Source organism: Macaca mulatta, chromosome 19 (assembly GCF_049350105.2).
Source record: "Macaca mulatta isolate MMU2019108-1 chromosome 19, T2T-MMU8v2.0, whole genome shotgun sequence".
Taxonomy (NCBI): domain Eukaryota; kingdom Metazoa; phylum Chordata; class Mammalia; order Primates; family Cercopithecidae; genus Macaca; species Macaca mulatta.
In genome coordinates, this window is record NC_133424.1 from 63,430,001 (window position 1) to 63,441,416 (window position 11,416).

Below are 11,416 nucleotides of genomic sequence, written 5' to 3' on the forward strand. Positions count from 1 at the left end.
ATAAATGAGTGCAACACCTTTTTTGGACATTTTGCAAATTCGAAGGGCTGTTATTAACATTCTAAGGTAATATTTTATGGGAATCATGCAAATAATAATAATGATAAATGCTTGACATTTATCCTTGTAATAATACTACAATTCCAAAAAGTCATGAACCCACTTTATAGATGAGAAAGCACAGAGACTGTGAGTTTTATAACTTGTCCAAAGCAAGGATTTGCACTACATTTTAGGGTCATGGACAAAGATGTAACAGCAAGGGACACTGAACAAGCATGTTCATGGCGGGGATACAGGACAGAATATTTGGTAGACAATATAGCTCAGGCAAGGAGACCCTTTGGTATATTGAACCCTATAACTCTAGAGACTTAGGGTGCCGTTGATTCAGAGAGAGGGAATGTTGGCAGAGGTGGGGTATTGGAAGAATGTGGGATGTAGGTTGGGTTGGGACATCTGAGACAACCATAACAGTGTGAGAATGAACCATTCTGAGGATCCAATGTTAGCTGTGGTGAGTCACAGAGGTACATAGAATGTTGTCAGGGCAGAAGATTGTGGGCATAAGATAATATTTTCAGGATGAACTATCATGGGAGTCTAGAGCCTTCTTGAGTGCAAAAAATAGAAGGTCTAGGATACTGGCATTGAATAAATACTTGAAGAGTTAGAGGATGTTGTCAAGGATGGTCCATTTATAGGACATATATTGTTGAGATGGGCTGATGGAAATATTTAAGAATGTGCCACAGACAGAACATTCAGGTGGGCTCATAGAAGCCATGCTGATGCAGTTGAGAGACCTGGGCCATTGTCTGGGTTGGGACATTCAGGTTGTTGAGATGTTTCTGGGATGCAACATCTGGGAGACTGCAAGCCTGGCAGTGCCTGAATGCTTCTGAAACATGGAATGTCAACTGGGATTGAGCATTTTTCAGGACACGGATCACTGCTTCAAATGGAACACTGGGAATAAGGAGCAGAGAAGGGCTAAGCAGACAATATGAGGAAATCATGGTGAAAGGAAGGAAGCCGGTATATTTCACAACTTTTATTGTGGGCCCTTCAACCATTTTTGCTGCTGGGTTTCATATTTTCGGATTGTTTCACGGATCCACAGGACGTATCTTGAGACACGGGTGTAGACACCAGGCCGGTCAGGCTGCCCACATGGGAAGTCTCCCCAGGAGATGATGCCATACAGTGTTCTGTTACAGACCAGGGGGCCCCCAGAGTCACCCTGAGTTGGGAAAGAAAGAGAGAGAGAGAGAGATGGGTCCTTGCTGGGGCTAAACAAGGCAGGGACAGGGAGATGTGGGGAGAGAGTGAAAGATGGAGAGAGACACACACAGAGAAGGAGACTCAGAGAGGCAGAGTCAGACACACACAGTGTGAGAGAAAGCAATGAAGACAGTGAGAAACAGACAAGAAGACAAACACAGAGGGACAGAGAGCAAGAGACAGAAATAGGGACAGAAAGACAGAGATAGGCCCAGAGAAAGAGAGACACAGAGAAATTTCTGTGTCTTTCTCTGTTCCACAGTTTCATTAAAATGGTAACAACTTACTTCATACCCATTTTTGTTTCCCTGGTACTAAATCCCAACTTGCACCCCCTGCCCCACACCAGCTGACCCTGTTCCTACTTTAGGACTCCTTTGTGCCTCTCACTATTGAGTGAACCCATCCACATCTGGGCAGGGTATGCAATACACGTGTACATCTATTTATCTTCCTGAGCCCAAGGCAGACATCACTAGCGGATCAAGGCACATATCATTAATATAGTATCATACTCTGTCTCACTGAATCAAATCTCAACTTCTTTATTGGATGCAGGTTGGTTTTTTTTTTTTTTTTTTTTTTGCTCATGTAGTATCCATTTCCTCTTATTTTAAAAAAATTAATTTTTTTTTTTTTTTGAGACAGAGTCTCGCTCTGTGCTCAGGCTGGAGTGCAGTGGCCGGATCTCAGCTCACTGCAAGCTCCGCCTCCTGGGTTCACGCCATTCTCCTGCCTCAGCCTCCCGAGTAGCTGGGACTACAGGCGCCTGCCACCTCACCCGGCTAGTTTTTTTTTGTATTTTTTAGTAGAGACGGGGTTTCACCGTGTTAGCCAGGACGGTCTCGATCTCCTGACCTCATGATCCGCCCATCTCGGCCTCCCAAAGTGCTGGGATTACAGGCTTGAGCCACCGTGCCTGGCCTTCTTTTTGTTTTTGAGACAGCGGCTTGCTTGATCACCCAGGCTGGAGTGCAGTGGCATGATCTTACCTCACTGCAGCATCGAGCTCCTGGGTTCAAGTAGTCCTTCTGCCTCAGCCTCCCAAGTAGCTAGGACTACAGGTGTATACCACCACACCTGGCTAAAAAAATTTTTTTTCTTTTTTGTAGAGACAGAGTCTCACTATGTTGCCCAGGCTGGCCTCAAACTCCTGGGCTCAAGTAATCCTCCCACCTCAGCCTCCCAAAGTGCTGGGATTACAGGCATGAACTACCGTACTTGGCCATTTCCCCTTATTTTGGTAACAGCCACTCCTGACTTTTTCATTTGGGGAACTGCCCTTCTCCACTCCCAGTCCATGCCGTTTGTCCCTGCCCCTCTCCAGCACCCACAGTTAACTATGTGACTCAGGCTTGGCCCATCAGAGAATCCCACAGCTCTGATGGACTTATGGCTCAGGACACATGACTTAGGTCAGCCTAGTGAGAATCATGCTCAAAACTTATGTGAACTATTGGAAAAGAGAGATTCTCTTTCTAATAGGGTTGCCTAGGGGGTAGGATGTAAGCTCAAAGCCGCTGGGGCCGTCTTGTCATGGGAAGAATCTAACTGAGAATGAAGCCAAAAGAGAATAAAGAAGAGCTGAGAGTTAAAAGAAAGACAGAATTCCAAACACACAATTTGCATACCTGGATCCATCTGTGCCTAAAGTCAGACACCCTGGATTTTCAGTTACAAAAGCCAGCATTTTGTTTAAGCCAGTTTGAGTTGGTTGTCACTCAATTGAAAGAATACCAACTTTTATGTATCTCCACACAGGGATCTGGGCAGCCACTCAGTCAAAGCTGGGGCTTATGATGAATTATTCCTGCCATCCCTGGGTGCCTCTTTTTGTCTTGACCTCCTATGTGAGGGAGCATTGTACCTTATAAAGATTGGTTCCCCTAATGCTAGAAACAAAGCTTTTTCCCCAGCATCTGTCACTTCCATTCTGGCTTTCTATCCTGTCCTAGGCACCCACCAGCCTCCTGGCCTCACCTCACAGGAGTCTTTGCCACCCTCTTTGGTGCCGGCACACAACATGTTGTCAGTGATCTTTCCTGGGTAGACTTGACGACACTCCTCATCTGAGCGAAGTTGGATGTTGGCACATTGTAGAGTTTTGGGGTAATTCACTGGGGAGAAGAAAGAGAAGGTCTAAGGTATCCGACCTGGATAGGATATGGGATGAAGGTTAAATATGCAAGTTGAATGGGTAAAGAGTAGGTAGAAAATTGAGATGGGAAGAGAAAGATGGGAGAAGAGATGAGCACCTATCTGGGTAAAGCAATGGAAGTGACAGAAATATGGAGGGACATGGCAGAGAGGCAAAGGGAGAGATGAGGAGAAAAGTGGAAGGAAGGACAGGGAGAGAAGGGACAAGAGAATGGGAGGTTGATAAGGAGAGTGGTGGAGCCAGTGGTGGGGACAGAAAGTTAGAGAGAGGGAGTTGGAATAGGGAGATGGTCAGAAATAGAGAACTAAAGATGGGAAAGGCAGGAACAGGGATGGGAAGAGTTATGGAAGAGTTGGATAGAATGGTAGGAAGAGAGACGAGGCATGTTGAGGAGAAAGGTACAAACATGAGTCTGGGAGAGAGTCAGGGATTGCTAAAGAGATGCAAAGGGCTCTTGTTGGTATATACATCAACTTTATATTCACATATACAATGTACTATACTTAATAAGTAATGATATATAATTATTAAATTGAATTATTAGAAATTTCATTAATAAGCATATTTAACATATTAAACATTTTATAAATTATAGAAATATAAAATTTTATATTTATATTTTTGTATTTATATTTAAATTTATACATTTATAATATATAAATGTATGATTTATATATTATAAATGATAAAATTCATTTACAGTATATAAATATATAAATGTATACATTTATAAAATACATTTATAATATATAATTTAAATATAGATGATATAGTTATAATATATACACTATGGAGAAATACATATTTAAAATACATAATTGATAAATTTTATAATTATAAAATACATTTAATTTGTATAATTTTTGTATAATATATAAATATATTGCTATATAATACATAATATACATCATATAATATATTCATATATATTAGATCTATTTATATTTTTATATATTCATGAATTTATATACATTTATATAAAGGATACAGCTAACTGTATATAATTATAACTGTATATAAATTGTTATATAAATAGTAAATATGTTTATTTAGTAATTTATATTTTTATATATAAAAGAATCTACCTCAGACCTTCCCTCCCATCTCGCCCCTGTTTCCCCAGCCACTCCTGTGGGGCCTCAGGCCACCTGTGTGGGTGCATACCCTGGGGGCTGGTGGTGGTGCCCCAGCCAGACACCCGACAGGTGGTGCCAGGGGTTAGGCGGTTGTTGTGGGAAAGGGACAGGGTTTGGATGTAGCCTGTGAGCTGGACCGGGGACTGCAGCTCCAGAAGCATGATGTCATGGTCGTGGTTCAGGTGGGTGGGACTTCTCCGGTATTCAGGGTGGGGGATAGAGTAGACAACTTCCCTCACCTGCTCACCAGCTTCCACACGCCCTAGGGCATGCTTGCCTAGGTAAACTTTGAGCCCCCTGTGGGTGCAGGAAGAGGGTGGTTAGAAAAGAAGAGGAACCCATTTCCATCCCCATCCCAGCCCCAACCTCTTCCCATCCCCAGCCTAACCTCTTTTCCATCCTACCTTCCTCATCTCCAAACATATCTCCCCTATCCTCAACTTCAATCCCATCCAAATCCTCTACTTTGATTCTATTCCCATACCCAATCCCCATATCTCAACCCCAAACCTCATTCTCACCCCCATATCCATCCCCAACCCTAACTCCAACTCCATTCTTAAATCCAACTCCATCCCATCCATAATCCCAGTCCCATTCTCATCCCTACCCCATGCTCCCCTGGCCCCTACATACTCCTTCAGACAGTGTGCGGCAGTGAGGACCCATTTGGGGTGGACCAGGACTCCCCCACAGAGTAGCCGCCCTCGCACTAGTAGGGCTGCCTGCCAGGGCTGAGAGTGGGGAAAGCAGGTGTAGCCACCTGGGAGAAACCCACTGGTCCCATTGGTGTTGAGAACCTTGGAAGACTCCTGGGAGATACCTGGTAAAGAAGAGAGATTGTTTGAAAACTGGGATCCAGGGTGCAGAGGAGCCCTGGAGTTGTGGTTCCTGGGCTTAGGGAAAGGGTCAGACTATTGCCCTGGGTGACCAGGAACTGAAGACGAATTTGCCGACCTCTGGCAGTTGCTATTCTTGACCAAGTAGAGATGAGTTAGGGCAAGGATGTGACATTCTTTTCCAAATAAGTACCAAATCTGTTAACCCCACTGGGGGTTAACAGAAGAGTTCACAAAATGAGGATGTTACTGATAGGTAAGCAGGAGATTGACTTTCTCTCCACATGCATTTTTTATATCATTCTACCAGAGGATGGATTTCAGGAGGTAGAAGTGAGACTGACTTACACATCCACCTAGGCAATATCCATCCATCAATCTATCCAATCATCCATCCCCAATTCATCCTATTGATTTGTCCATCCATCTACTCATCCATCTATCCATTCATCCATTTAGGTAGTCATCTAACCATCCATCCATCCATCCATCCATCCATCCATCCACTCATCCATTTATCCACCAATTCATCCATCCATCCATCCATCCATCCATCCATCCACTCATCCATTTATCCATTCATCCATCCATGCATCCATCCACCCACTCATCCATTTATCCATCCATCAACTCATCTGTCCCTCCATCCACTGGTCCATTTATTCATCCATCTGTCCATCCATCCATCCATCCATCCATCCATCCATCCATCCAATCCATCCATCCATCCATCCATCCATCCATCCATCCATATATCCATCCATGCATCCATCCAACCATCTTTCCACCTACCTCTCTATGCTTTCACTGCATATATACTGGTTGCCTCCATGGCTTTAAATACCAGCTACAGGCTAACCATCTCCAGCCCTGAACTCTTCTTTAAGCTCAAATCTCAAACACTGTTGATTTGAATGCTTTACAGGCATCTTAAGCTTTGTATTCCCAGTTTGATCCTTGTCAATCAAAACTGTTCCCTCCAGTATTTCCCACCTCAGTGCTCAGCTCCAAAACTGGAGTCATCTTTGCTTCTTCTCTTTCCTTCATCACTCACAGCCAATTCCTATTGGTTTTATCTCCCAAATATCCAGTTATCTCCACACTTCTGCCACCATCTTGGTCCATGCCCCATCTTCTCTAGCCCAAATGACTACATCAACCTAAATCCTTCCACTTTTACATCCCTCCAATCCAGTCTTCTCAAAGCAGGCTGAGGACTCTTCAAACAAAGAAAGTCAGATGTTGTTCCCAGGCTTGACTTCCTTTAAAATAAATCCAAAAAGCCTTCCCAAGGTGTGCAGGACTCTTTGCTGTCTGGCCCTTGCCAGCATCTTTGACCCCATCTCCAACCTCTTTCTTCTGACTTCCTCTGGTCCAGCCTCATGGACCTGTTCTTCAAACACACCAGGCATTTAAAGAAAAAAAAGAATTTAAATCATCTTGGATGCCCCCATACTAGACATTTTATACTTACTATTTCCTCTCTCTGGACAGTCCTTTCTCCAGACCTGTGTTGTTTCATATGGTAGCCACTAGCTACATGTGGCTATTTAAATTTAAACTAATTAAAATGAAGTAAAAGTAAATTAAAAATTCAGTTCTTAAGTCACACCAGCCATATCTCAAACGTTCAATAGCCTAAAGTGGCTAGTGGATAATTGGACAGCACAGATATAGGACATTTCATATATATGGAATATTCTACTGGATGACCCTCAGAATCTAGAGGTTGTATGTCTGGGTCCTTCTTAATTCTGAGAGGTCAGGTAAATGTCTTCTTTTCAGAGAGGCCTTCCCTGACCACCTGGTCTAATATTGACTCTCCTGGTCCCCACTCATCCCCCATTACATTCTTCTGGTTGGTTTTTATCAGAACAATGATTGCTATTCATTTCTCTTTACATTTGTATACATTCATTTTTAAAAATCTCTCCACTTTGACTGTAAGCTCCATTGACAACAGGCACCTTAACTGCTTTATTTAGTACCATATTCCCAGGACCTAACACAGTGCCTGGCACACAGTGGGGGCTCAATAAATAAATGCTGTGTGTGCCAGGCACTGTGTCTGGTATTGGAAGCACAGCAGGGGTCCATGGGACAGGGAGAATCCAATCCTGAACATGCATGCCATTTTGTGACTGTGTGACCTTGTGCAAATTACCTGCCTCAGTTTCCCCAGCTGTCAAGTAGAAAAAGTAACAGTTCATCTCTCATTGCACAGTTGAAGAATTCAAGATGATCCCGCATTTCAAACCATACAGCACAGCAGGTAGCACAGAGAGCACTCAGTCAGTGGGCAATGTTATTATTAATTATTAGCTACAGCAGGAGGTCCCTCCGCCTCCCCATCTAGCTTCCCCAACTACAGGGCAAGCAGTGGGATTAGCCCAGTGGTTTTCAGTTCGGGACAGAAGTTATTGGTGAGCAGAGGATCATTTTAGGTGGTAGAGAGATGAGATATAAGTAACATTAAATCGCACACTCAGACGCTGAGTCAGCATCCAGTTCTCTTTTAATCCTGATTTTGTCAAGGATAAAGTCTCAGGTGGTGCTAATACGGTTTTAACACCTCCCTAATCCTCACTGAGCTCACTTTTTAAAGCCAAGAGGACACAGAAGCCTCATCAGGCCACTTAACATTTATCATGTTGAAACATCTGCAAAAGCTGTTTTAGGAAGATCAAAAATGTTCAAGTATCAGCAATTTCAGGTGGTCCAACCCAATAAACATATTATTTTCTTTTCATTGTGCAGGGTTTATTTCCTTCCTCACCTTTTATTTATGACAAAGAATTCTGTTCTCTCTTCAGGACAGTAATATAAACTTGAACACACTTTTGTTTGAGTAAAAAAAAGAAAAAAGCTAACTTTAAGCAAATTATTAGGTCAAAAGTTATACAAATGGTTTTCAGAGCCTCAAGTCCAGGATATGGAGGACAGGGTGGACAACCTTGATTAGGATTCTGACTCAGGCATTGCTGGTGTCATTGGAGCAGGAGCCTTCTGTCTTTGAGTCCTAGGTTTCTCTGCCGTGAAATTGGAGTAATTACAGTGCACCTACCTCGCCAGGTTGTTGAGGACTCCACAAGGCGTAGCATGTGGATCTCCTAGCCTAGGGTGTGGCACTCAGGAGAGGCACGGGCATGAATCCAGGGAGTGTCGCCAGAGGAGAGAAGCCACCCCACCTTCAGGCCAAGGATGGTGCCAGGTGCCAGGCACCCACAGACCCCTCCTTTTTCAGGTCTTGGCTCAAGGGTCAAGCCCTTTGGGAAGGCCTCTGGTTGGGGAGCCGCCATTACATCTCTAGGCCCCTGGCTTGGCTCCTTGAAGTCTTCACCTCATGTCAAGATAATTATTAACTAATTATTTGGATAATTGTTTGAATAACATCTGCGTCTGTCCCCGCTAGACTCCAGGTGCTGAGAGCAGGGACTGTGTCTCTGCTTGTACAGCACCCAGCACAGTGGCCGGTGTTTAATAGCTGTTTGTTGAATGACTAAATTATGTATGAATGGGGTTTCCAGAGAAACTGCTTACAATGGCAGGGAAAGATGGGAAAGATCCATAGGGATCTTAAGGACTACCAATTTGCGGCAAAGTCACATAGGTTTGGGGTCAACCCAAGGATGAAAAGAACAATCTGGAAGGTTCTGGAAGGGACTGAGTATGAAGACAGAATACTAGAGGCCGGGCTCGGTGGCTCATGCCTGTAATCCCAGCACTTTGGGAGGCTGAGGCGGGCCACTTGAGGTCAGAAGTTCGAGACCAGCCTAACCAACAGGGTGAAACCCCGTCTCGGCTGAAAATACAAAAATTAGTTGGGCATGGTGGCGGGCGCCTGTAATCCAGCTACTCGGGAAGCTGAGGCAGGAGAATCGCTTCAACCCGGGAGGTGGAGGTTTCAGTAAGCCGAGATCGTGCTACTGCATCCCAACCTGGGCCATAGGGCAAGGTTCCATCTCAAAAAAAAAAAAAGAAAGAAAGAAAAGAAAAAAAAAGAGACTACTACTAATAAAGTAATAACGGCTAAGTGGCTAACTTTCAAGTCCCTTCTATCTGCGACATATTGCATGTTCGACGCATCACCTCGTTTCAATATTCACAGTGACCTTCTGTGATAAGCACTTATAGATTGAGCCCATTTTCCAGATGAAGCCAATTTAGGCACAAAGCAGCTGCTAGGCTACTGGCTCAAAGCGGCAGCGTCAGGACACGAACCCGTGTCCTTCAGCTTTCCAGAGAGGACAGGAAGCCTTGAACGGGGAGAAGAGGCTGCTGAGAGGGTATTTTGGGAGGTGAGGGGTCTGGGGTCAGAGGGCCGACCTCAGCCGGGAAACCAGGTCACCCAGGGACAGGCAGGAAGAGCTCTGGGCTGTCCCCACGGGACCCGAGTCCGAGTGGGTGGGGGGCGGAGCTTGCGGCTTCCACGCCCCCTCCCCCTTCGGCCTGACCCCTCCTACCATTGTCCCGAGTGGCCGCCGCGCCTCCACCCCCGCGCATTCTTACCTCCTGACAAAGCCACGGTCAGGGAGGCGATCACTAGGGCCAGGGGCCACATGGCTCCGGGATCGGGAGGGCAGGGTGGGCGGGGCCTGAGGAGAAGGTGAAGGGGGTGTCGAGGGCGTGCCCGGAACCTCCGCGTCTGAAACCTCTCGGCTCCTAAATCTCTCCTCCCCTCATTCACTCTTGACAGCTCTGACCCTGGAATCTGCCCCCCACCCCCAACTGCATCCTTGGAAGGGGTGCAGTAGCGAGGTGGGAGGAGCAATGTGCAACCCCCTGGGGCTCCGGCGTGCAGCCCCTCACCCCGGGAAGCCGTCCCATCCCCCCTGCCCTCTGGCGAGCTGGGTAGTCCGTGCACTCTCGCCCTTTTCCTCCAGAGTCAGCCTTCCATTCTACCCCTCTAGGTCTGTCCCCACGCTTGGTATTAGCCCAAGTTCTTATCTGTCCGCTCCCTTCGCCTCTCTCCGTCTCTGCAGGTTTCTCTCTAGATCTGAGACTCTAGCTTCACTCTCCCTCTCCCTGACTCAGCTGCCCTTCTGCTTTCCCCATCCCTTCTATCCCCTCCTCTCTCCCCTTCCTGCCCTCCTCCGCTCCCCGCCCCCACCCCAGGCAGACCCTACCTGAGTGAGGGGCCCGCCAGGAGTGTCAGCCGCCAGCTGCCTAGAGCTTCGGCCCCGACCCATGGCTTTTAACCCCTGAACTCCCTCCCCCAGCTCACTCAGCATTTCCTGGTCCCTGGCCTCCCCCTCTCCACCCCCGGTGGCTCAGCGGGCTGTCTCCAGGCACCCCCAGCCTGGGCTTGGCCCTCTGCTTGGGGCGGAGCTTCCAGGACGTGCTGGGACCTAGATCTGACCCCGCCCAAGCCGGAGTTGAACCCACTGTGAACTTTCAGGCACCAGGACCCAACAAGGGTAAGGGGAAATTCCATTTCCTTCCCCCTGCCCCACCGAGTTCCATGCCCATCCCTAACTTCAACCCATTCTGCACCCAGTTTTCTAACCTCTTCTCCAACCCCATTCATAATTCCTAATACGCAGTCAGCCCCCAAATGGCCATGTTCTACCGGATTCCCACTTCCCTATCCATCCCTAACCATACCCGGTACTCCAGCCTGTTCCTCAACCCCAGTCCCATCTCCAACCTCATCTCAGGTTTAGCTCTCAACACATCTAGGTTCCAATTCCCAGTCTCATCTCAACCCTTTTTCTTTTGAAAGACCCAAGGACACCTACAATTATCCCATCATCATGCCTCCCTGCTCCTACCAACCATCAGACACAAGAAGAAAATCATCAGCTGGGTGGATAGAAAGTCAACTGCCCTTGGATTTGGATGGGGGCAGAGATAGGACCTGAGAAAGCAACATTTTCCAGAAATGGCCTTTTAGGAGCAGAGCTGGAGGGGGTTAGGGAGTCACGGGACGTAGGTGGAGAGGAAAAAGCAGGAGTCGGAAAACTCTGAAGACATAGATTGGGGGTGGGGGAGAGGAAGGA

The 11,416-nt window shown here is 46.4% G+C and overlaps 1 protein-coding gene across 3 annotated transcripts; it reads right to left on the minus strand.

The window, feature by feature from the left end:
* Positions 1–1,041: 1,041 nt before the first annotated feature.
* KLK13 (kallikrein related peptidase 13) lies at positions 1,042–10,697 on the minus strand. 3 transcript variants are annotated; one of them, XM_015124687.3, is made up of 6 exons: positions 10,544–10,697; positions 9,927–10,012; positions 5,215–5,401; positions 4,607–4,875; positions 3,265–3,401; positions 1,042–1,243 (listed from the first exon to the last, which is right to left on the minus strand). In XM_015124687.3, the coding sequence occupies exons 2-6, from the start codon at positions 9,976–9,978 to the stop codon at positions 1,055–1,057; spliced, it is 834 nt and encodes a 277-aa protein (XP_014980173.1). In that variant the 5' UTR covers positions 9,979–10,012; positions 10,544–10,697; the 3' UTR covers positions 1,042–1,054. The 3 variants fall into 3 exon arrangements, with proteins under 3 accessions (XP_014980173.1, XP_077837223.1, XP_028695305.1); XM_077981097.1 differs by lacking the exons at positions 9,927–10,012; positions 10,544–10,697 and adding an exon at positions 8,482–8,649; XM_028839472.2 differs by lacking the exons at positions 4,607–4,875; positions 5,215–5,401; positions 10,544–10,697 and having other exon boundaries at positions 9,927–10,003.
* Between the last annotated feature and the right edge of the window lie 719 nt (positions 10,698–11,416).

Excerpts from the sequence above, each read along its gene's own strand:
- KLK13 (XM_015124687.3), bottom strand. The coding sequence starts at position 9,978 with ATGTGGCCCCTGGCCCTAGTGATCGCCTCCCTGACCGTGGCTTTGTCA. Across the intron at positions 4,876-5,214 it reads GCCGCACACTGTCTGAAGGA|GGGGCTCAAAGTTTACCTAG; the intron begins GTATGTAGGGGC and ends CTGCACCCACAG. Across the intron at positions 1,244-3,264 it reads GTGGCAAAGACTCCTGTGAG|GGTGACTCTGGGGGCCCCCT; the intron begins GTGAGGCCAGGA and ends TTCCCAACTCAG.